This window comes from Geotrypetes seraphini, chromosome 2 (genome assembly GCF_902459505.1).
Source record: "Geotrypetes seraphini chromosome 2, aGeoSer1.1, whole genome shotgun sequence".
In the NCBI taxonomy this organism is placed as follows: Eukaryota; Metazoa; Chordata; class Amphibia; order Gymnophiona; family Dermophiidae; genus Geotrypetes; species Geotrypetes seraphini.
Window position 1 is genome coordinate 386,401,638 of NC_047085.1, and position 25,728 is coordinate 386,427,365.

The 25,728-nt window shown below is 41.2% G+C and overlaps 1 protein-coding gene across 2 annotated transcripts; it reads left to right on the forward strand.

Annotated features, from left to right (window-relative positions):
* FKBP14 (FKBP prolyl isomerase 14) lies at positions 1 to 25,728 on the forward strand. 2 transcript variants are annotated; one of them, XM_033930737.1, is made up of 5 exons: positions 17 to 357; positions 2,752 to 2,903; positions 13,667 to 13,807; positions 19,530 to 19,657; positions 24,110 to 25,728. In XM_033930737.1, exons 1-5 carry the CDS (start codon positions 173 to 175, stop codon positions 24,266 to 24,268), a joined length of 765 nt encoding a protein of 254 aa, XP_033786628.1. In that variant the 5' UTR covers positions 17 to 172; the 3' UTR covers positions 24,269 to 25,728. The 2 variants fall into 2 exon arrangements, with proteins under 2 accessions (XP_033786629.1, XP_033786628.1); XM_033930738.1 differs by lacking the exon at positions 13,667 to 13,807 and having other exon boundaries at positions 1 to 357; positions 24,110 to 24,268.

Genomic DNA, 25,728 nt, shown 5'->3' on the forward strand with positions numbered 1-25,728 from the left:
CGCCGCCCTAGCATAGGAGGGGCTTTGGCTGGTGAGGGGTTAAATTTGCCACGTTTGCTCGGTGGGAGATGTATGAAAATTGTACCGGGACCGATAAGCTGCTTGCGTGAGATAAGCGTCTCGTTGGCGAGAGGGGCGTCTATTATTTGAGTACAGCCGCCGGTGTAGCACGATGTGGCTAGCGTTTCTTTCCGCTTTGCTGAGCTGTGCGAGCGGTGCCCTGATTCCTGAACCGGAGGTGAAGATAGAGTTGCTTCACAAGCCTTTTATTTGTAGGAGGAAGGCAAAAAATGGGGATTTGCTCTCGGTGCACTACGAAGGCTTTTTAGAACCAAACGGTACAATGTTTCACTCCACGTAAGTGATCTTTCGTTATTTCTTGACATTATCCTCTTTCGCTACAGCCTTAGGGCAGTATACACCCTGTCCTAAATTATGTAGATGCCTAATGGTTAACATGATCGGGGTTGCTAAATGCAAGCCCACTTATTCGGTGAAAGAGATTGCTGAATGCTGGAGTTGCTCAGCAGTGAGCTTGTACCTTTTTCTACCTTACCTGTTTTGTTTAGTGCTCTTATTTCAGGTTTAGGGAAAAAGCTGCAAATCTCAAGACTAAGCAACATGGCATGCAAACCTCACACGCGTTGGAAACGGAATAAAAAATGTAGCTAACGTAAATTTTTATTTTTTTTTTTTTTTTTTTTCCTTTTGGGAAATGGCAGCTGTTGGGGGATGTAAACGATGGGCTGAGGAGATGGAGGCCGCTGGTTCTGGCTCTCGTGTGAAAATTGTGCAAAGAGGACGTGCATTAAACTTATTAGAGCACGATAAATTTAATACTGGTTATTTGGCTTTTTAACGCTCACCTTTATCAATAGTAGATAGACTACGTTCTGGTACCCTAGGAATTTCTTTGTTCCTAGAGAGTTTATAATCTTAAGTCTGACCTAAAACAATAGAGGGTTAAGGACCATTTTGCTAAAACTGAGCTTGAATGAAGTGCCGTATGGCCCATAGGTATAAAACAAGGCACTCCTTTAGCATGTGCTAAGCATTACTAAAAGGATTCCTAAATGACTTGCTTGATATCATCACAAGAAGCAGCAGCAGGTGCACAAAATTGATTTTAACACATTAACCTAAATTATAACAAGGTTAATCTATGTGCCAACCAAAAATAAATAAATAAAAACCTTTGAATTGTTGGCATGAAAGTATGAAACAAATAGGGGAAGACAAATGACAAGATAGAAAATATTGTTTATTTTGAATTTATTAACTGGAATATGTTAGCTTTGGGATATGTGCATCACAATTTTTGTATTCAGTGGCAGTCATACACTGTACAGCTTTTTTTTTTTGGGGGGGAGGGGAGAGACTGGAGGTCAAAATTAGTGGATGGGCACCAAAGTTTCTCCCTGCATGAGTGAAATTTATAAATGCTTGAGCTAGTAGGGATTCCCAAGCCTTGCTAACTGAATGCCAGACATCTTCCTCTAGTCTGGAAACTCAAAATCTCTAAGCTTTCCAGCCAATGGCAATATCCTCAAACTGCTGCTGTTTTCATGCATGCATGAAAGCCAAAGGGGGGGGGGGAGGGAACAGGGAAGGCAGCAGCTGTGCAATATTGCTGCCAGCTGCAGAAGTTGGAGAGGGAGGAGGTGGCTGTCATTGGGTGAGGCTTGGGGATCCCTACTAGCTACAGCAGGGGAGATGTTCATTTTGAGGCAGCCTAAGTGAGAGGCCCAAAAAAGCAGTAATATTTGCCCTGATTAAACAATCCTCCACATGTGCTGCTGACAGCTGATTCAGCATCTGTGCTCTGAAGAGGCTCCCCATAGCTATAATAGAAGTGAATGAGGGAACCAGGCACCCACATCCCTGCTCATCAGGTTGCTCCCACTGTCTGCGGTGTAATTGTATTACTGCTTTTTTGAGTTCTTCACAGTGATCTTTTAATGAAGGTTTATTATTACATATTCTATATTAGTGATTGCAAATTTGGGACCTACTCAATTTTTTTTTTTGCTCATCTAGTATTAGTGTGGCCCCAGAAATTTTTTTTTCATCCAATGCGGCCCAGGGAAGCCAAAAGCTTGGACACCCCTGCCCTGTGCCATAAAATACAAGACCTTCTCCAGTTTGCAGTTTAAATCCCCTAAGAGGCTTACACCAAGCTCAGGATAGAGGCACCAATGCATCCCTCATCCCCCGCTTTGCTTTGACTCGGCAGGTGTGTTTTCTCACTATCGGCACTACCAGCTGCACAGATTTTTTCACCTTTCAAGCAAAGCGAAAATTTAATATGAAAAATGTAAAAAATTCTCTCCTCGGAACCCAAATGCCATCTCGGACCTGGCAGTGTGTTTTTTTAGTGTTAGGCCAGCATTAGTTTTGTGCTGTCTTCTGAGCATTGGAGTAAATACATAATCACCCTGATTTTAAATTCATTTAAACACTATTTGTGCTGATCTGAAGCACACAGATTAGCATGCACACTGGAGAGCTTTTTGTGCATGCTGCACATGTTAACATGCATGCTGTTCAGTGCGAATCGCTCCTAGCATTAGGTTTTGAGCATCTGGGCCTATGTTCTGTTGTGGGTGCATGCTGTACAAATAGTTCTAAATATTGATTTTACAATTTGTAAATTTGTGTGACTTGGCTAGAATTTGTGTTAATTGTCTGCTTTTTCTTGACATCTTTTTGTACACTTTTTTTTAAAAAAATGTATAATTTGTTTTCTTTTAGTTACGAGGACAACGAAGGCAAACCAGTATGGTTTACACTTGGCACAGGAGAAGTCCTTAAAGGCTGGGAGAGAGGGTTGCAAACTATGTGTGTAGGGGAGAAAAGGCAGCTAATCATTCCTCCTGCCCTGGGTTATGGAAAAAAAGGGAAAGGTAATGTATTGAGCTGAAAGCCTGCTGAGAAATGATAGATGAAACTGGGAATGTGAATTGATGGATGGTCCTAAAGTAGAAACAGGCAGGCAGTCTGCTAGTTCCAGAAGGAAAGAAACTGTTAAAGCAGACATAGTAGGAAGATAAAACAAAAACTTTAAGTTAAAAAGATACCTGACATGACCACATTTTACTCAGCACAGGCTGCTTCAGGGACAAAACTTAATTTATGGTATGTTATCAGTGGCTTCACCAAAAGGTAGTACAGGACCTTTAGAGTCTTTGGGGAGGGAGGGGAGGGGGGTGACTCTTGAGTATACAGTACTATCTGAACAGAGATGCCCCCCTCCCAGTCTAGAGCAGACATGGGCAACTCCATTCCTAGAGGGCCGGAATCCAATTGGGTTTTCAGGATTTCCCCAATAAATATGCATTGAAAGTACTGCGCGCAAATAGATCTCATGTATATTAATTGGTGAAATCCTAAAAACCCATTTGGATTCCGGCCCTCAAGGACCTGAGTTGCCCATGTCTGGTCTAGAGTGAAGGGGACAAAAATTCATCCTTGTCCTTAGAGGTGCATTTTTTATTCCTGTCCCCAGTGTCTTAATTTTTTTTTTTTTTTTTCTTCCTTGCTCGAAGCAGAAAAATGACTAATTTTATGGATCTAAGGCAGGGGTGTCAAAATCCCTTCTCGAGGGCCGCAATCCAGTCAGGATTTCCCCAGTGAATATGCATGAGATCTGTTTGCATGCACTGCTTTTATTGTATGCTAATAGAGCTCATGAATATTCATTGGGTAAATCCTGAAAACCTGACTGAATTGCAGCCCTCGAGGAGGAACTTTGACACCCCTGACCTAAGGCATTGCAAAAACATTTTAAGCCTATGGTGGGGACAAAGGGTTTCTAACTTTATTTTGATTGATAGAACTTCAATAAAAGTACAACTTGTGAGGTATGCTGGGTTCTGCATTGCATACAGAAAACCAATTATCGGCTCAAGACTTATATTAGTCCTGACAATTTTAGTTCTAATTCATGTGCAAAGCATGGAATTTTAATTGTTACAATTAAAAATCATTGACAGAACTAGATTTTTATTCAGTTCTGTTTTCTCTTGTTCCGTTTTTTTCCAGTTGTCGAGGCAAATAACTTTAGCGCTCCCTAAAATTTTAGTTCTTATTAATTTCACAAAATTGCAAAAAATAAGCAAGAAGCGATTGCTATTTTTTTATTAGCAAAATGGACGCAATTACAAACATATCAAGAACAGCCCTCATGTCACACTCGGTTCAAGGCAACTTACAGTACAATTTAAAGTGATACAATTTAGTACAGTATAAGTATGCTACAGAAGTTGCATTACAATTCAGATTGAGAGATAAGTGAGTATTGTAAGAGTGGTGCTGAGAGGTAGGAGGAGGATGTAACTCATAGTCCAGGGTCACATGGATGCCAATGTATATAGCAGCATTGAGGTAGCAAGGCATTTTGAAGGCTCAAAGGTCATTTGCTGTGTTGAATATGGTGTCAAAGAGAAGTCTTGAACTATTATGGCTTTGGCGGTATATAAGAATAAATTATTTTTTTCTCAGAATGTGAGTTAGGTTCAGATCTGATAGCTGTTGGGAGGTTGTTCCATGTTTTTGTACCAATGTACATAAATGTAAGTGTTGAAAATTTGCTTATTTGAGGCCTTTGGCTTTAGGATAGTTCTTCAGAAGCTTACAGAGATTTCTGTTTGAGGTGGATCATGAGAAAGTGAATAGATTTGAATGGCAAGGTAGAGTTTCCGTGTAGGATGTGGAGATTGGTTCACTTTTTTTTAAAAAAAACCTTTTGTTAAGGGTTAGTGTTGATGCCTGTGTAGAGGGAGTTGCAGTAGTCAAGCTGTGACATCTGTACTAGTATGGCACTACCCTTCCCCCCCTTTTTTCAGTAAAATGGGGGGGTAGCTTAGATTGTAAGCTCTTTCAAGCAGGGACTGTTCTTCTCAGTCAGCGCTGTGTGCGTTTGGTAATGCTATAGAAAGTAGTATCCCCAGTGTAAAAGCAAACCAATAGCACACGGCTTAGTGCTTTTCTCAGTGTGAAGGCAAACCAAATACCGCATATAAATAACTTGAGAATCTGGTAAATGCACCAAAACCCATAGGAACATCACTATCAGGCTTTGTAAAAGAGGCCCTTAGTGCTTTTCTCTATCATTTTCAGGAACCTTGAAACCTACACAGGCAATCCTTACATTAACCTATAGGACATGATCAGTGAGAAAACAAACAGCCCAATTAAAGAATATCCATGTCCACTATAACTGTTCAAGTTTTCATTAAGTTTTAGAAATACTCTAGTTTCCAAGGTACTAAACTGGATTATTAGATTTGATTCTACATAGATATTCAGTGCTATCAGAAAAACTGGCTTTATAGACTCTAAACTGGGAATATGTAGACAAAAGCTTTAAATCAGTGGTCTCGAACTCAAACCCTTTGCAGAGCCACATTTTGGATTTGTAGGTACTTGGAGGGCTGCAGAAAAAATAGCTAATGTCGTATTAAATGACAATTTTGCATGAGGTAAAACTCTTTAGTTTAAGTCTTTCCTTTTGGCTAAGTCTTAATAATATTGTCATTTATAGCTAAAGAGACATATAATCAAGAAACTGCAATAAAGTTAGTAGGTGTGAACATCGTTTTTGGGGGCTGTCACAACTGTATATAGAACCCCAGATTTTTCAGACCTGTGGCCAACAAGTTCCACAAAGTGAGGAAAAGACAAAGCTGTATGTTGAGCCAAACCATGAAATATTTTATTTACACAGTTGGGAGGGCCTGCCTCTTCAAACTTCTCCCCTTCACGAAAATTTTTCCCCCACGAAGCCTGCATACTAACATTGATTACAGAACTTGGTACACTTTAAGTGCTGCCACTCAAAATTCCCCTCCCCCCCCCCGGGCAAAATTGGAGTGCACCCATGTTTAATATTTTCCTAGACTGCCAAGGTGTTAACAACAAATGCTAATTTCACAATAGGGGCTTGCTTGTTGGAAACTCAATGTAATTGTGCAATTTGTGCACTGCAGGAAGTATTCAGGGGTGTCCAACCTTTTGGCTTCCCTGGGCCGCATTGGCTGAGAAAGTTTCTGGGGCCGCACAAATGCGCAAACGCTGCATCAAGACAGAGGAGGGAGCCGGCAAGACGGTAAACACCCGGGGGCAGCAGAGGAAAACACTGCATCGCCCTTGACCGGGGCTGCACAAAATACTTCACGGGGCCATATGTGGCCCTTGGGCCGCAGGTTGGACACCCCTGGTTTACATCTATGGCTAGCTTTGACATCTACATCAGTCCAGTAAGGTAGCTTAGTACTAGTTTGAGCCTCATTGCTACATATTTCCAATAGACAAGACACAGCCACAATACTAACTTTGAATAACACTTCAAAGGGCTAGTTTGTTAAAATGCAAACATGCTTGTGCACATCTGAATCTATGCATGATGGTGTACAATTCTTTCTAAATCATATATTAACTACTGCATGGGAAACTGGCAGGTACTAAAATGAGAACTTTACAGTTTCTGTATGTGTAACCATCTCCAAGGTGGAACTAAGCACAACTTGCTAAACCCTCCTGGCCATTTTAGGCACTTTTATTTTTAAAATTTATATTCTTGCAGAAGGTGGGTACAAACCGCTGTTCTCTAAACTGAGGGAGTTTTCTTACAGCCCAGCCAATAGGAAGTGCTGTTTCACTATCATATTATAGTGAGGGACAGGCAAGCTCTGCAGAACTCCAGGGAACCTACCTATTCCTAGAAATTGGAAACAGTTTTAAAGCCCCAACCTTACTGGCAGAATGCTGTTGGACTTCTGCAAGGCTTAGCAGGAACAGTTTTAGCAGCACCCTGTATCTGAAATGTTCATACTGCTCATTCTTGTGCCCTGCTTTTAAATCAGGGGCCTAACTTTTCTTTTTTTTTTTTTTTTTTAAAGGCTTACAGCTCTCCCTCCAGATTCAGTTTCCCTACTCACAAATTCAGTTATTCACAATTTTTTTTTCTTTTTCCAGGCTGCCCGAACCTCCCTGGACCTTATCTGGTAATCTAGATGTGACGATCTTCCTATGCTCCTGCCCTGTGCAGAGCCATCATCAAAATGGCTGCCATGAGTTCCCATTGTACATCTCGCGACTACAACAGGAACTCACGGCAGCCATTTTGATGACTGCTTTGCACAGGGCAGGAGCATAGGAAGATTACTCCTACCCATGTCACCGCTAGACCACCAAGTAAGGTTGGGGATGCAGGTGTGGATCAGGGTCGGCCCAAAAAATGATTTGCTATTCCCCCCCCCCACCCCCCCTTATTTGCTGGTTGGCTCTGCACCTAACCCAGGAGAAGGCAATTCTGGTCCTAGAGAGCCGGAGCCAGGTCAGGTTGTCAGGATGTCCACAATGAATATGCATGAGATAGATTTGCATTAAAGGAGGCAGTGCATGCAAATCCATCTCATGCATATTCATTGTGGATATCCTGACAACCTGACCTGGCTCCGGCTCTCGAAGACCAGAATTGCCTATCCCTGACCTAACTCACACGAATACGGAGGGAGAAGTGTATTTGTATAAGCACAAACTTTTGATAAGACCACAACTACTACTTCCTAGAATGTAACAAAGTAATATAGAACATAAGTTACTGAATCACTTTGAAACAACTAACCATTTTCACTGTGGAAATCAGCAGGTACCAAGTGTCGCAAAGCAGTCACTCCCTTGTTTGTTTTAACATTGGATGTATAGTACTTTGTGGCATGTTGCATGTCTCCTTGGACTGAAGCCAGCATTAACAGGTGGTTGGCGCATGTGGTTCTCACTGTCACTGGGCTGACTGGTAAGCTTGCATGTATCTTATATACTTTGCATGCCTATAACACCTATACACTGAGGCAAAAACAATTTCCTAAACATACCATTTTTCCTCATTGTCTTATACCTCAATACTGTATTATGATTTCAGGATATGGCTAGCACACTTCTGCTACTGGCATAAATCACTTCATATTCCTTGGGTACCCAGGGCAAGAGGTTTAGTTTAGCTGTCAACAAATTTATAGCAAAAATAACAAATTGGTCTTGGAGAAATGGTGTATGAGTGCAGTGTTGTACAATGTGGCCCTGAAGGGTTTACCTTGGTACAGATTAACAGATTTATAGGTTTGAAACTCTGGGACGCCTGGATGGGATGGAGCTTCCCTAGGGTAACTTTCCACCATAACCATTTGTAACTTTATAACTTAAAATAATTCAAGTTGCTTAATAAAAAAAAAAAAAAAAAAAAGTGTAAGAGTCTAAAACCAAAGTATTAGGTTAGGTGGTACATCCCACACAGAAGAAAAATAATCCTGCAATGAAAATCAAAATTGGCTGACGACATCCCACTGTTCAACATGGAACATTGTGTGACATAGGTTCAAGTCTGAACTTCTGAACTGATTTCAAAAGCCTCTTTATCCAACCTTTTGATATCTCTGACTTAGTTTTATTGTTCATTATATCTCTTTGATTCCTGGTTTTACCTGTTCCTCTTTCCTTTAACTTTGACTCTTGCCTTTTACTGTTTGTTCTTTATAAATATTTATCCCACTTTTCCTATTATGCTCTGTTTCATAAGAACATAAGAAATGCAAGGTCATGCATTTGAGCTGCAAAAACCTGAGGGAATGGTACAGTTTAGGGGGTGAAGAACTTGTGTGCACGACAGAAGAGTGGGACTTGGTTGTAATTGTATGTGATGATCTTAAGATGGTCAAACAAGGTGACGGCGAAAGCTAGAAGGATACTAGGTTGCATAGGAAGAGGTATGGCCAGTAGGAAGAAGGGAGGTATTGATGCCTCTGACTGAGACCCCATTTAGAATATTGTGTAAAATTCTGGAGGATGCACCTTCAATAAGATATACAGTCCACATCAATTAAACGCACGCTTCAGTTATCCGCAGCCTACCACCATGGTCCTGGTTTTTTTTACATTAAAATCAATTGACGTTCACTCCGGATAATTGCAATTCTGATAAGCCCACAATCCGCTTATGCTCACTGGTGGTGTAGGTCCCACCTCTATGCGTTCACGTTATGTTCACTCTGGATAACTGCATTCTCACATTGAGCCACGTGTTTCAGATCAGCAGTCTAAGCCTGTGCAGGTGTTCGAACTTTCAAAACTGTACCATGGCTTCTCATGGAGAAAAACCTTTCTTTGGCTGGTCAAAAGTCATTGTCTCTGGCTGAACGTGTCGATCTTAGAGACTTGACCAATGGGAGTCAAGTCTTTATTGTAAAACATTACAGCATTCATCCTAGCCAGATTTATCAGATTCACAAAAAAGCAAGCTATATTGAAAGTCTGGCAAAACAGCAATCCTACCAGGAAACAGAAAATAATTGGGAAGGCTGGAGACATTGAATAGGCTTTGCTGCGATGGTTTGCTGAAGCAAAAAATCAACTGCCAATCAGTGGGCCTCTGCTGATGGAGAAAGCAGCACAGCTATCCAAAGAACTGGACGTAGAAGACTTCAAAGCGACAAACGGATGGCTGGAGAGGTGGAAGGTTTGTAACAGCATAAAATTTAAAGAAGCAGCATGGCAAAAACAAGATGCGGATGAGTTTGGTGCAGAAAGATGGGTCATGGAAGTGTTGCCATCAGTCACTGGTGGATATAAACCATGCAACATTTTCAACGCCAATGAGATGGGCCTGTACTGGCATGCCATCTCTGGAACATTGGTTTCAAACGCAGGGAAGCTGTTGGCTTCAAGGTGCCAAAGGAATGATTGACATTGCTGCTCAGTTGCAATATGGACGGTAGTGAAAAGCTCATGCCATTGGTGATTGGGAAGAATAGAAATCCTCGGTGCTTAAACATTAAATGCCTGCCTGTTTAATATGAAAGCAAAAAAACGCATGGATGACAGCGAAGCTGTAGATTGAATGGTTGCAGAAGCTTCACAAATCTGAGAAGGCATAGGAGACACATTGTAATGCTGTGTGATAACTGCAGCACACAGCAATGACGTACAACTAACCAACATCACAAACACGACCTCTTGATCCAACTGATGGACCAGGGTATAATTGCCAACTTCAAACATCATTACAGGTTGCTCGTCCTAAGATGTGATGGCAGTGATTAATGTAAGCAAGGAATCCAGCCCCTGAGCTGCTGAGCTCACGAGAAAAATGACAGGGCTCGACTCTCTTCAAGTATCATCAATGATTTCAAATTGCTATCAACGAGTGAGCTTCATTCACGTATCTTGAGACAACTGAAGCTGACACTTCGTCCATTTAACTCCCAGTTGGACTCTCGCTACTGTGGCAAATGTCGCCATTGAAAACAATGTGCCCACATCTAACAGCACTAATTCCAATATCTGTACAGTCGTAAAGGAAACTGCAGACAAACAGAGTCTGACAGGGATACTGCTGCAGTCATCATGCTAATGAAACACCTGCAGAGATTGTTTCCTTCTCAGACATGCTGAAATCCATACACACACTAATCTGGAGATAAATGGAATTCACGACTATGGACAGTTTTACAGCATCAGTCAGATACAGCCTGAATTGTGCAATTTGTGTGCAGAAAACAATGATTGATTTCGGTAGAATGTTGCTTTAAAAAAGTTTACAGTGTTTTACATGAGACAGAACAGTGCTGATTCTAAATCTTAACCTCGTAGAATTGTTACATGTGGTTTTTTTGTGGGGGATCTTTTTTTGCTGAATAAGTTTTGTTGCATTAGACTGTAGCGTACTGTGATTTTTCATGACCAAAGTGGTACTCCGATTAAGCGCGCACATCGTGGTCCAATCCAGAGGCTTTGCACTTAAGCGTAGTCAACTGTAAAGGATGGAGTTGGTCCAGAGGAAGGCTACTAAAATGGTATGTGGTCTTCATCATAAGGCGTATGGGGACAGATTTAAGATCTCAATCTGTATACTTTGGAGGAAAGGCGGGAGAGGAGAGACATTTAAATACCTACATAATATAAATGCACATGAGTCGAGCCTTTAATTTGAAAGGAAACTCTTCAATGAGAGGGTGGTAGATGCATGGCACAGTCTCCCAGAAGATGTGGTGGAAACAGACTGTTTCTGAATTCAAGAGGGTCTGGGATAGGCACATGGGATCTCTTGGAGAGAGAAAGATAATTGTTACTGCAGAGGGTCAGACTAGATGGACCATTTGGCCTTTCTCTGCCATCATGTTTGTTTCTATAAGATTTGCCATACTGGGACAGACCAAAGGTCCATCAAGCCCCTTAGAGAATTGCTTAGTTTTATTGTTCATTATCTCTTCTTGATTCCTGGTTTTACCTGTTCTCTTGCCTTTTATTTTCAGCTCTTTTCTTCACAGGTTAATATTTGAATACTGTTTGTTCTCTAAATATTTATCCCACTTTTCCTATTCTGCTCTCCTTCCATTTCTCCTCTTTTTCATAAAAACATAAAAGTTGCCATACAGGGACAGACCAAAGGTCCATCAAGCCCCTTAGACAATGACGTGTTCTGTGGCAAACTGCAGTAAATTTGCAGGAACAGGATGGTTCACCAAAGGAACTGAAACGAAGCTTTATATCTCCCCACAGGAGCAGTGAAAAGCTGCCTTTCCTGCAGAAAGAAAAACTTGCCTGGGTTGGCATCTCTAGACTAACTATTTTACCTTCAGGAGCCTCAGCCATGCCACAGAAGAATCTTCAGAGGTCTGCTCCAGGACCTTCCTTCTGCCAAGTCCCTCCTTAATGTATATTCCAGTTTGGTTTGTTCATTTGCCTGCATAGTGGATGGAATATTTGTGAGAGAAGATAGAAGGGGAGAAATGGGTTTGTTCTTCCTGTATTTGTAATTTATAAAATAAGTTGTAAAGTATTCTTATACTTCAATGAAATGGTTTTTATTTAAAATCATAACTTTTCAAAGTTTATATGAATGGGTTCAGACAGTTCACAGGTTCATGGAGCTTGTGGGAACACGTACAAACTTTGTCCCCCATGTCATTCTCTACCTAGTATCCTGTTTACAACAGTGGCCAAGACGGGTCACAAATACCTGGCAAGATCACAAGGAGTAATTATTTTATTCTGTTTATCCTAGCAATAAGCAGTGGATTTCCCCACATCCATATTAATAAAAGATAACGGGAAAGTATCCTACTGGTTTAGACATTAGTGAAGTATTCGATAGTTAATCAGCTTTTATTGAAAAGCCTTTGGCATAGCAGGACAAATGAAGAAATTTACTTCATTCTTACAAGATTGTCATTTTCAGTTCATAATGGGTTACAATTTGTTCAGGAGTGCCACAAGATTCATCACTTCCCCTCTATTGCACTACTCTAAAATATTGAGTAGTTTGGGCATGCCGGTGATATTCAATTTTATTTTTCAGTTCATGAATCTATTTCTAATAACTTTTTTGTTTCTGACATTGTCTCAGTACTATTAGTCTGGCTTTCAGCCAATAAATTTCATTTGAATCCATCTAAAATTGCTCTCTAAGATCAAATCTTCAGTTTTCTGTGACTTATGAGAATACTGAAATCTCCATTTTTAGGAGAACTGAAATATTGGAGTACTTCTTGATTGTTCACTATCACTGAAACATCTCAAATTGGTTATTTAGAAGATATTTTTGAAGTTGAAATCATTAGACCTTTGAAAGGATTGAGTCCGCCTAATTTTCATACAGTTTCACAAGCATACATATATCCATTTTATTACTGTAACTCATTGTTGGTTTGCCTAAAAAAAGATTTGAGCTTTACAAATAAGCTCAAAATGCTGCTGCTCATTTAGTCTCGGTAAGTCCTTCGAGTAGTCACATTACACCAATTCTTAAGCAATTTCATTGGCTGCCTACTAAATGGTGTATTCACTAGAAATTAACACTAATATTTTTTTAATTCTTTATGAACAACCACTTTGATTGCAATCCTAAAGGTTCATCTGCCAGGATGTCCTCTAATCTTGCACCACTTGATCCAAATTTTAAGCAAATTAGATTGGAGATGTATAGGGACTTGATCTTTATTGTTCTGAAACCTCGGTTATGGAACTCACAAAGTAATTGATAAAGATTTGAGTTGTCTAGTTCATTTTAGAAAACTTGAGTGCATCTGTTTTCTCAGGCATTTTTATAAATTAAAACAAATTTTAGACATTGCTCAGGTTTTTGAATACTGTATCATCTTCCCTCTCCTGCCTTTCCTCCAAAATATACAGATTTTTAAGTCTGTCCCCTTACACCTTATGATGACCACATACCCTTTTAATAGCCTTCCTCTGGACTGACTCCATCCTTTTTATACCTTTTTGAAGAAGGTGTGGCCTCCAAAATTGTACACAATATTCTAAAGGTCTCGCCAAACTCTTATATAGGGGTATCAATACCTCCTTTTTCCTACTGGTCATACCTCTCCCTATGCAATCAAGCATCCTTGCTTTCACCGTCACCTTTTCAACCTGTTTGGCCACCTTAAGATCATCACATACAATTGTATCCAAGTCCCATTCTTCTGTCATGCATATAAGTTCTTCACCCCTTAAACTGTACCATTCTCTTGGGTTTTTGCAGCCCAAATGCATGACTTTGCATTTCTTAACATTAAATTTTAGCTACCAAATTTCAGACCATTCTTCAAGCTTCGCAAGGTCTTTCTTCATGTTGTTCACACCATCTGGTATGTCTACTCTATTGCAGATATTGGTGTCTTCCGCAAAGGGGCAAATCTTTTCCGAAAACCCTTCAATTTCGTTTATAAAAATGTTAAGGACAGAACCTTCAATTACACCATGCTCTCTTATGCCCAGGTCACCACTGAACCACTAGTGATTCATAAAGGTACGTGCGGGGGAGACTGGAGGGAGGTAAAAAAAAAAATTGGCATTCTGCTGGGATAGGAGACAGGGCTGTTGCAGCCCAGTGGAGGCCTGCAGGGGAGAGGGGAGACAGGGTACACAGAGGGGGGGTGAGTGGGTTGGGTGGAGAGCCAGGCAGGGCACATGAATATTAATCCCCCATCATATTTAAGTTACCCTTTTTTTTTGGGGGGGAAGGGTACTTCCTTTTACTCAAATTGACTTATATTAGAGTATATACAGTACCTAACGTTTGTACTATATTTTTGTCTCCGGCATAATCATCTTTTCAAGGTATCTTTATCCTTTTCAGCACCTTGCATTTGGTTTCCTATTTTCAGTTGGATCCTTCTTGCACTTTCTGAAGGAGATTTCTTTTAATTATAATGGCTTCCTTCACCTCACTTCATTTATTAACATACTAGCTGCCATTTGTGTTCCTCCTCTCTTAACTGGGCTTTGTGGCACCATTTTGAAAATGTCTTGAAAGTTAATAAGAAAACTAAAGGCAGCACCTTAGTCAAATGTTGCAAGATCCCTGACACAGCCCTGAGCAAGACAGTAATCCCCTGTCAGGTAACGGATAACTGAAGTCGGTGGAAGAGTAATTGTTGAATACAAACAAAAGAAAAGGTCAAGTTGACACCAGGAGATTAAATGGCATGAATGGTATATAACAAATCAATTACTCAGCAATCAGTGTATCCAAAGACTCGTTTCTCAAATAATCTCATAAATATAATGTTGGTCTCTATGGATGGTTCTTTATATACTTAAGAAACATTTCATAGACCTCGGCGGTACCTTCTGTATATAGTAGACTTTCCTCTATACAGAATATTGGCACCAGAAATCATTATCGGTCTCAAAATCAATAATCATATACTTATACACTCTAAGATATTAGTACTCATCTCAATCTATGCGGGTGGGGGCTGGCACTCCGACATAGAAACTATGTTTCGCCCTAATCGGGCTTTATCAAGGATAATCCCCCTTAAGCCGAACGACTCATGCTCCCACTTTCAATGCTGATAAAGCATTGAACGCGGGGAGCATGAGTCGTTAATCAATTTGATTCACCCTATCACTGCAATATGAGTAATTTGTACCCTGATAAGTGTCCCTTTGTTTTTGTTTTACATCCTCCTGGTCTGAGATGCCTCTCTCTCCCATCCTGTTAAGCTTCTGGCATTTTCAGGCAGACATTTCAAACGATTGTCATTGCTATTTACAATTTGCTTAGTTGACATGGATAACTTAAAATTGTTAAACAGTCTGCTCTTTTATTTACCTGGTCTACTGTGATCTCTATTGCAACCTCACTATTGGGATGCCATCTTCCCTATTATAGTGATTTCTTTTAAAAGATACCTTGTTACAAACCATGCTCTTGAGTGATGGTCATCCTTCCCCTCAGTTTCTAGTTTAAAAGCTGCTCTATCTCCTTTATAAATGTTTATGCCAGCAGCTTGATTAAACTCTGGTTAAGGTGGAGACCTATTTTTGCTGAATAGGCTACCCCTTCCCATAATGTTGCCAGTCCTAACAAACCTAAAACCCTCTTCCCTGCACCATTGCTTCATCCACACATTGAGACTCTGGAACTCTACCTGTCTCTTGGCCCTGCGTGTGGAATGGAGAGCACATCTAAAAATGCTACCTTGAAGGTTCTGAATTTTAGCTTCCAATCTAAGATCCTAAATTTGGCTTCTAGAACCTCCCTGCCACATTTCCCTATGTCATTGTTACCCTTCTGTACCAAGACAGATGGCTCCTCTGCAGCTCTGTCTAAAATGTTATCTATGAGTAGATGAGTGAGGTCTGCCACCTTCACACCAGGCAGGCAAGTGACTAAACAGTCCTATGTCCAACTATCTACATGTCTAATTGACTTATCCACTGCAACAGCTATCCTAGCATTTTCCTCCTAGGCAGAAGCCCTTGGCAATGTACCCTCAGCGTGAGGATATTGCATCCCCTGCTGGACAGGCCCTGCCTTCTACTTCACTAGGGTGATGCTCTCCTTTAAGATCTCCCTTCTCTAACATGGAACAGGGGCTGCCAGACTAGGACTCCTCTACAATGTTCTTGTAGATCTCTTATGTAACTCAGCTAGCCTGGTTACATAAGAGATTCTGTCCACTTCCTGGCTTTGTGGTGTGCACGCGCAATCTTTCATCTTTCCCTGGCACCCTGATAAGAGCATTCTGATTTCAGAACAATTTGATTCTTTGGATGGTGTTAAGATAGCGAGGGTCATGTTCCACTTGTAGCCTCTGGCACAGGAGTACCAGAACTCTCAAGCTCAGATACTCTATTTTATCGTGCCAAAGAAAGGCTCTAAAGATAGGGCCTATTCTGGATCTTCAGCATGTGAATGTGGCTAATAAGGTTCCACGCTTTGCAAGGAGCTAGTGCAATCGGTCATTGCAGTGGTGGTCCTGGGAGAGTTCCTTGCCTCTCTGGATCTCACGGAAGCCTTGTACATTCCAATTTTTCCAGCCCACCATAAATTCTTGGTTTCATGTCCTGAAACAGTATTACCAGTTCTTGGCTCTGCCCTTTGGGCTGGCAACGGTTCCCCATACCTTCACCAAGATGATGGTTATAGCAGCTTACCTGCAACAAAAGGATCTGCAGATTCGCTCTTATTGGACTGACTGAACAGGAGTCCCTCATTGGCTGAATATCAGCACACAGTGGATCATGAGATCTAGGTGCTGGGAAAAAAAAAACCTGGGCTGGATTGTGAACTACAAAAAGAGCAATCTGGCACTCATTCAGTAGTTAAAATATCTGGGAGTTCTCTTCAACACAGCTATCTATCCTCCAGAGGTGTGCAGATAAACTATGCCCAGATTTCTTCCCTTCAGGAGTTGCTGGCTCCTTCAGCGTGGGACTATCTTCAAGTCTTGGGGTCAATGGTGTCCACTATAGTTGTAGTGCCATGGGCGAGAGTGCATGTGTCCTCTCCAGCATGCCTTACTCTCTCACTGGGTTCTGCACAGGGATGCTTTATAGTCCTGTCTTCCCTGAACTCTGGAGACTCAAGCAAACGTGGATTGGTGGCTTCTCCTGCAGTTGTGCTGCAGGGGCATTCCGCTGTGGATTACTTCCTGGATTGTGGTGATGAATGCCAGCCTTTGGGGCTGGGGAGCCCACTGCAATTGTTGTCCCATCCAAGGATGTTGGACACCATCTGAGGAAATGGTCAACCAGTTGGAGCTAAGAGCCATTTGGCTGGCTCTGGTGCAATTGTAGAAGACTCTGGAGGGCCAGGCGATCAGTGTGTCCTCCAACAATATGACGGCAGTAATCTTCAATCACCAGGGAGGGACCAAAAGCAGCCCCCTGGATCAGGAAGCACACCTGTTTCTGTGGGTGGAATGTCATCTCCATGGGTGTAATTTCATCTCCAGGCACTATCAGCAGCGAATGTGGCAGAAATCCATGTTCAAGCTGAATTTCTCAGCAGACACATGATCTGGGTGCATGAACCCCGTCAGCCATGGCATTCTGAGCCATAGTGTGGTGCTGGGGTCAGCACTGCATAAATATGGCCATGGCAAAGAGCAAGAACGCAGATTGTTTCTTCAGGCAAAGATCTGAGCTTAGAAGCAAGTGTCTCAATGCTCTACAGCTGTGGCCTCAATTCTCCTGTCTTTCCTCCCTGGCCCATGATAGGCCAAATCATTCAGTAGATCACGGTTCTTATCTAGGCCATGTAATTCTGGTGGCTCCAGATTGGCCTCACAGATCTTAAGTGTTTTTGCAAGCGTCACAGCATTTGGCTGAGCACCCATCTAGACTTCCTTACGCAGGGTCCAGTCTGCATGGAGGACCTGAGTCGCTTTGCTCTTACAGATTGGCTCTTGAACACAAAGGTTTACTCTGAAGTGGTTATTGATACTCTTCTCAAGTCTAAAAGTCGTCCAGTTTCTGCTTGCGCTAAAGTGTGGTGGCTTTCCAACATTGGTGTGCTCAGGATCAGATGGACCTGTATTTGGCTCTGATCTCTGGTTATTGCCTTTCTGCAAGCTGGCCTTGATAAAGGCTCACTGTAGCATTTCTTTGGGTCCAGGTAGCTGGACTTTCATTTTAGAACCCAATATCGTTGTTCCTCTTTTTTTCCAAACATCCTGGCAGGTTTATTTTGTAGTCTTTCCACCCACCCACCCCACTCCTTTTTGCCCTCACCAGTGGTGTGGTGTAAACAAAATACTTTTCCTCTTAGTACTTCTCATGCTGGTGTCTCTTAACACCAGCTCTGGCAGGATACACACTTCAAATCTGACACATTGTAATTGCAAACTAGAATTTTTTTTTTTCTACCTTCCACTGTCATATACATTTTGTTTGCTTCCCACCGTCTACCTCTGTCGGTCTCTATCAAACCTTTATTTCCCCCTCCATGCAGCATCTTGACCCATTCATCTTTGTTTCATCTCTCCCTTCCTCTCCTCCACCCATCCCCAACAATTCTTCCTCTCTCCTTTCTCCCACCCATCTCCCTGTACAACAGCTTTCCATCCTTCTCTCCCTCCTATCCCCCTGTGTAGCAGCACCTCACCAGTCCTCCAACCATGAAACCTGACAATTCTGAAGCCTCCTAAATTAGCAGCAGTGCTCTGAATGGGCTGCTTCGTGACCTGCCTCACTAGGGCTTCCTCTGCCACATCAAGGGAAGGCCCCAGCAGGGAAGGCCACAAAGCAGCCTGTTCAGAGCACTGACACCTCTGCTGTTTTAGAAGACCTCGGAGGTATGCTGGGTCTCACCAGGTTGGGGGGGGTCGCTCAGTCTGTAAGTCCAACTTTTTTTTCAGACAAATCTATCACTAAAGTGAATTGGCAAATTGGGCAGCATTAAGACACAGAAAAAATCCGTACTGGATTTCTTCTGCAGATGGTACATAGCTAAGGGAACACTACCATCTGTCTAGAATGTCAAGTCACCTATTTACTAGAAAAGAGCTTACCAGGGTAAGTACATAATCTTTCACTTACAGTATTCTTTGTATAGATACTTTCATAAGGTATGGCTGTTTGAAGTCTACATTTCATACTTTGTCATGTTCATAAACTTATTTCTGGCTTGTAATTGCAAAATTAAATCATGAATCTTTTTTGAAGAATGTTGCGTTTTGAAACAAATTTTTGTATTATCAGTCTTTAGGGCCCTAATAAATGGTGTGGGGTATGGTTTTTTTTGTTAATATTAGTGAAATAAGAGTAAAGGAAGCAGAATCAGTATGCAGCTTCTCTAGGAGGTCCTACCAAGGTGTGCAGTGTTACTGACATCAGTAACGCAGCAGAGTGAATTCACGGGCGGACAAGGCCAAAGCAGCCTGTTTAGAGTGCTGCTGGCCCAACGCTGCTTAGGGAGGTATGTAGGGCTCACGGTCGGCAGGGTTTGGATGGGAGGGAAGGATGGGATTCTGCTGCATGATGGGTGCTCAGGTGGGGGTGCTTACTTAAGGGTTCTGCGGCACGAGGGAGTGAAGGGATGTAGTTAAAATCGTATAAATAGAAGTAGCTTAATTGCAGAAACAATAATATATATTAAATACAATACTATACAGCCATCTTAAGTTCTAAGCATCCACACTTTTGAGAGTAATCTTTTTTATTTTTTATATATTGGGAAGTTTTCAAAATTGTTAGAACATCTTTCACTTACATGTCTTGGTTTGGATATCCTGTAGGAAGAATACCTCCAGACAGCACATTGAAGTTTATCATAACTATAATGGACATTAGAGATGGACCGAGGTCCCATGAATCATTTCGACAAATGGATCTTAATGATGACTGGAAGTTATCCAAGACGGAGGTAAAAAATAAAAAAACCCTTTTTTTCAGTGTCTGAACATTCTAGAAAGGACCAGTGTGGTAGTCTTAGTGTCCTGGCTGTGGTGATGGCCCTGTTAATATAGCCAGTTGTCTGACCAAGTGGTCCAAAATATAATGCAAGCATACATTGACTCCCACTCGCAATCGTTGGAAGATCCCTGTATTAGTTTAGTCACTCGTCACAGTATTACTTTACCAGAGCATGGAGCCTGATTTGGTAGGCTACCTTCTCCTTATGCCAATTTACTCAGAGAATGGAGTTTGTCTCATGTCAAATGGAAATCTAGTGTGTTAAAAGAGTTCATTGCTATAGTTTCAAGTTTCAGGTTTATTAAAATGTTTGATGTATTGCAATAGCATAAATTCAAAGCAATTTACAATTAAAAACAGGGTCTCTGTTACTAACTACAACAAACATTAGACTTATATATAGGAGGAAAGCCTCACTGATTTAACATTTCAAGCAAAACGTCTCCTGTTAAGTCATTGACAAAAAAAAACCAACTTTTTTTTTCTTTTAATTCTATTTTTTTTTAATTTTTAAATTAGTACTGTGATCTCATTAAGGAAGGCTTACAATGGAAGACTCAGCAGAAAATTTTTAATTTATAAAGAGTGTATTTGCGCTTATAGGCTGCAGAAAAACACTAAAGATATCTTGCTACTCTTACACTCTGTGCCGCTTAAGCTCTGCTACTAAAAGCTGTTGTAAGCTTCCCTTAATGAGATCACAGTACTAATTTTAAAAATGAAATTATAAAACATTAGAATTAAGAGGAGGTTTTTTTTTTTTGCCAATGACTTAAAACAGGAGTAGTTTTGCTTGAAATATGCTAAATTAGTGAGGTTTTGTGCATATACCTCCATGCTCTGAGGCTTTTTTCCCCCCTGAATTATAAGTAATACTGTGATGAATGACTAATACAGGGATCTTCCAACGGTTGTGAGTGGGATTAGTTGTATGCTTGTATTGCCTGTTAATATAGTTTTAGATGACTTGAGCTCTAAGTCGAAGTACCTGTTCCTCTGTTGGTTCAGGTTAATAGGGACTTAAGTGACCTCTGAAATGAGCTAGTGGTCTCCATTCAGTTCAGAAGCTACAGCATAGCGATTCCTTCTGAATCCTATGAACTTGTGAATTTTGCCACCAATTCATGAATCCAGAGAAATTCTAGCCATCTGTTGGAGACGGTGCTTCTAGTTAGCTGTATTGTACCATTAACACCCTGCCATTTCTCCTGATTAATATTTTTCTGATGGCATTTCTAACAGCCAAACACCCTGAAGAAAGCCACAGTGTGATGGCTGAAATGTTGGTTCATCTCCAGTGTGTCTAGATCTCAAAAGGGTGTGTCTAGGGCAGACTTATGACTTGGGACGTTTTGCAGCAATAAACATTTTCACAAAACATCCATGGCACCATTTAGACATTTGGGGCTAGATCCCTTTTAGAAATGAATAAGGGCCAAAAAGTGCCCAAACTGACCAGATGACCACTGGAGATCTAAAGGTATGCCCCTCCCCCCCCAAGATATGAATGAAACAGTACATAGCTGTCTGATAGCTTCAGATGTTATGGCCAGTCTTGGTACAGCAGCAGAAAGGTTCCTGGGGGTGTAGTCAACCACAAAGATGTGGATTCAGACCCATATCCTACTTTGACTACTGCACTTATGGTGAAATGTGTGCCTTCCAAAATCACTCAAATCTTATTGTAACTGCATATACAGTACTCCCTGAAATTCGCAGGAGAGACAGAGGGTGGCAGGAGAGGGTAGTCGGGAGCACCAGCGAGTGAAGGAAATCACTTGCTGTATGCTCTGACCACCTCTTCCTGTACTAAAGTCGGGCCTCGACAATCAAGAGCTGCTTTTTACATGCAGTTCCTGATTGGTAAGGCCCAACTTTAGTACAGGAAAAGGTGGTCGGAGAATACAGCGAGTGATTTACTTCACTCGCTGGTGCTCCGGCTACCCTCTTCCTGCCCGGTCATTCGTGGTTGGAAAATACCGCAAATGATTGAATTCACATGGGAGCACTGTAGGTGACACTTGCTGGCATAAAGACTTAATGTGGTGTACATTTGGGTCCAGTGGGTTTTGGAGGGCTCACCATGTGTTATGGTGAGATGTGTACCTGGTAGTGCTGCCTGATTCACGATTCAAATCAGTTCAAAACAAAACAAAAAAAGTCAGCTTCTTGATTCGCCTGATCCTTCCCCCTCAAGCAGGAGCGGCAGCGCTGCTCTTGCTGGCTGGCCACTGCCACACCTGCTTTAGAGGGCAAGGGGGGAGGGTTAGTCGTGAAGTGCTGTTCTTGACTTCCAGCCCCCCGGCCTCCCCGCACTGTTTACCTTTGAGGAACAGCCTGCAAAGAAGATCACGGTGCTAGCAATCTTTGTACTGCTTTGGAGCCGTTTCCTCTGTCGCGGGGCCACGACAGAGGAAATGGCTCCAAAGCAGTACAAAGATTGCTAGCACCGCGATCTTCTTTGCAGGCTGTTCCTCAAAGGTAAACAGTGCGGGGAGGCCAGGGGGAATATGCTGGCCTTCAGGGTTGAGGGGACCCTGGTGTTAAAGTACAGTAGGGAGTGAAGGGGGGTTTAAAGAGATGTGCATATGCTGGACTTTGGGGAGGAAGAAATGGGTCTGAAAATAGAGGAGAGGGAGATATGGACAATGGGATTTAGGGAGGGAAGTTGGACACAAGGGATGGTGTGGAGGGGGGATAGAGATACTGGATAGGAGGGTAGTTGGGAAAAGAAAGGGAGAGATGGTGGACCCTGGGGTAGTGGGGAAGGAGGGAGAGATGCTGGATGAAAGGGTAGTTGAGAAAAGGTGGATCTGTGGAGGGAGATGAAAAAAAGGAGATGCCAGACCTCCAGGGGAGGGAAGGGAAAAGGAAGAGGAGGACAGAGATAGAAGATGGATGGTTAGCAGGGAGAAAGGAGACCCTGGCAAACAAAAGTTATCAGAAGACAACCAGAGCCTGAGACCATCAAAATTTGAATAATCGGACAACAAAAAGTAGAAAAACTAATTTTCTTTTCTTTTTTGTGATTAGTGTCATATTTGAAATGTGTATCCTGCCAGAGCTGGTGTTAGACCGCAAACGTGAGCTAGGATTTAAGAGAGAGAGGAAAAGTCTGTTTACACCACAGTGCCAGTGTGGTTAGGAGAAGGCACAGGGATGTTTGAAAAAAAACAAACACCCAATTGGGCAGGAAAATCAAATCGAAAAACCAATTCAATAGGTTGAATCAAATCAATTTTTTTTCCTGAATCGGGCAGCACTAGTACCTGGGCCTTTCTATGGGAAGTTCACTACAGTGCTCCCTAGGGTTCTCCACTCTTCTGGGATGTCTTGTGTGGCTTTTTTTTTTTTTTGGGTGGGAAGGTTTTGTTTTTCGAAAATGGACAAAAGATAAGACGCTCTTAAGGACGAACACTTCTAGAAATGTCCATTTTCAAAACATTTTTGCAATTTTGAAAATTGGGCATTTTACCTGATTCCTGGATGTACTTTGCAAAACGTCCAAAGTTTGGGCTTAGAGGCCATATTGAAAATGCCCTTCCACGTCTACCATTTCAAGTATAGGCTATTCACCATAGTTCCTCATGGATCCTTTATTCTGCTTTATTAAAATAACTCTTAAATTCAACACAACAGTTTTTATAAATATATTTTTAACCCCCCCCCCAAAAAAAAACAAAAACCCTTAGCTTTAGTGTCCTTCATGACATGTTTTGCTATGCTGGGTCAAGACTCCTGCCAAAAAATACATGGGTGAAAGGGTCTGTTTCTCTTTATCCCTTGAGAGATTTATACCACACTCGTAGGAGAAAAGAATAAGTTTCAAGTTCATTTAAGCTTGATACCGCTTTAATTACCAAAGCAGTATACATTGTAAAAAAGGGGAAATTACAACACAAATTACAGAATATAACTGATATGTACTACAAAAGTGACATGGATGGGATATATTTCATAAAACTATAAAGGAGGGGGAAAGGGAAGAACGAAAATTTCTGTATGTTCAGTGTAAACTAGTGCTTTACTTAATAGTATTTTTACTATTCAGCTGAATACAAATATGGGTATTGAGCTTTAATATAACAAATGACAAAAGAAGCAATGTGAGATCAGATCAGTGTATTTCAGTAGGGTTTAGCATAGAGCTTCATATTTGTATTTGGCTGCATAGTAACTTTTAAATTTGAACAGTATTTCGGGGCCAAATAAAATTCAAATATTGGGTACAGCCCTACAAACTATGTACATTTTATGAACATACCTTGTGAAATATAAACAAGTTTCTTGTGGCAACTGAGTTAGCAAAGCCTCCAGTGGATCCCACTTAACTTTTTTTATATCTATAGTTCTGCTTGTTAAGTTAATGTCTCAAAATGCAGTTCTGTTTAATTTGCACCAGGTGAAAGTTTATTTGAAGAAGGAGTTTGAGAAGCATGGAGCAGAGGTGAACGAGACCCATCATGAGACTCTTGTGGCAGACATCTTTGATAAGGAAGATGAGGATGGTGATGGCTTCATCTCAGCGAGGGAGTTCACATACAAGCACGAAGAACTCTAGGGGAGTCCTGCTGCAATTAATCTCTTCCCAGTTGTACATGTGGCATCAGCTTTGTAAAATGCCTAGTTCTGCAGGTGAAAAATCTTCCTCACTGCCATGGAGACTTGGAGAAACTGATACCCTTAACTACTTGCCATGCCTTAATTTATCAGCTTTGTACAGTATGGCCTTCTCCTTGTTCTACAAATGTCTGTTATAGTTAATATACTGCACTCATTCCATTCACTTTTTTAAAGCCTTTTTCTTAAAAAAAAACAACCCCAAAATCTGCATTATCTTGCTGTTTCCCAGCAATAGATTGAATCTGCTCTAGTATTTTGATTTTTGACAGATTGAGCAGAATGGCATATGTAAGTTTACAGCTTAAGTAATACTATTGGAGTCATGCCTGATTTATAAAAGCTTTTACCATCAACAAAGAACAGTAAGAAACCTTTGAGAACTTTATGCTTTAGTCTACTTTCCGCTAAGAGGCTTATGCAATCATCTTGTCTGTGGCTATGCCTGGCTTATAACAATTCCTAATTGGTGTGCTATTGACACCAGAATTTCAAAGCAAGTAGAGAAGGCCAAATGGAATAGGGTATGAGTTTTGTCCCACCCCATGATCATCCCTTAACTTTTGCTTCATCTACACCAAAGTTGCAAGATGTGCATTGTGAGAGGAGAATGCAGAGGATTCTGATAATGGCTGTGTGAACTTATGTATTCATTAATGTACTGTATATAATCGTGCAACGTCCAGTTTTGCATCATATCTACACCAAGGGACGTGAGATGTTTTTTGTAATCAAATCTTATGCATGCAGTTTAACACCAGACTTTTTGAGGGTTTTGGCATTTGGCCCACAGGAAGAGGAGTCGTACATTTATCTGTTTTGTGATCCACTTAGGCACATGTGTCTTGACAAAGTTCTCCATTAGTTAAATTCCTACTTCTTCCCCCCCTCTTCAGTCTCCAAGTCCCCCCTACCTCATCTAAATCAACAACCAAAAAGTGACTAGATTGTGATCTTAATAGGACAGTAGTTTATGTACTTATGTAATTAGTGGCAGTATAGAGAGAAGTTGTGTATATGTATTGATATAACTCTAAACTTTTGGTAGCTAGAGTAATGAAGTACTGTATTAGAATTTGAACTTTGAAGGCCCAGGCATTTTCTGCCTTACCACTGATTCAATGCCCCCAGGCAAGATACCTTTCTTCTATCTCAAAAATGATTATATATGCCCTTATTCCATTGGATACCATCCTGAAGATCAAGTGTTAACACCTGAAAAAAGGTTTCTAACATGTAATTGTAAGAATACCTTGCAATCCTGTTCTAAGGACTTGAGCATTACAACTTGTGAAAACATTTCATAATGAAGTTTCATTTATAGCATGAATAATGAAAATTGTGCTGTGTAGAAGGTTTGGTTTAAAAAAATAAATAAATAAAATCATCCTGAGAACTCAA

Coding starts and splice junctions, on each gene's coding strand:
- FKBP14 (XM_033930737.1), top strand. CDS start 173: ATGTGGCTAGCGTTTCTTTCCGCTTTGCTGAGCTGTGCGAGCGGTGCC. Junction 13,808..19,529: donor ACCACTAGTGATTCATAAAG/GTACGTGCGGGG, acceptor GATATCCTGTAG/GAAGAATACCTCCAGACAGC. Junction 19,658..24,109: donor GGAAGTTATCCAAGACGGAG/GTAAAAAATAAA, acceptor AATTTGCACCAG/GTGAAAGTTTATTTGAAGAA.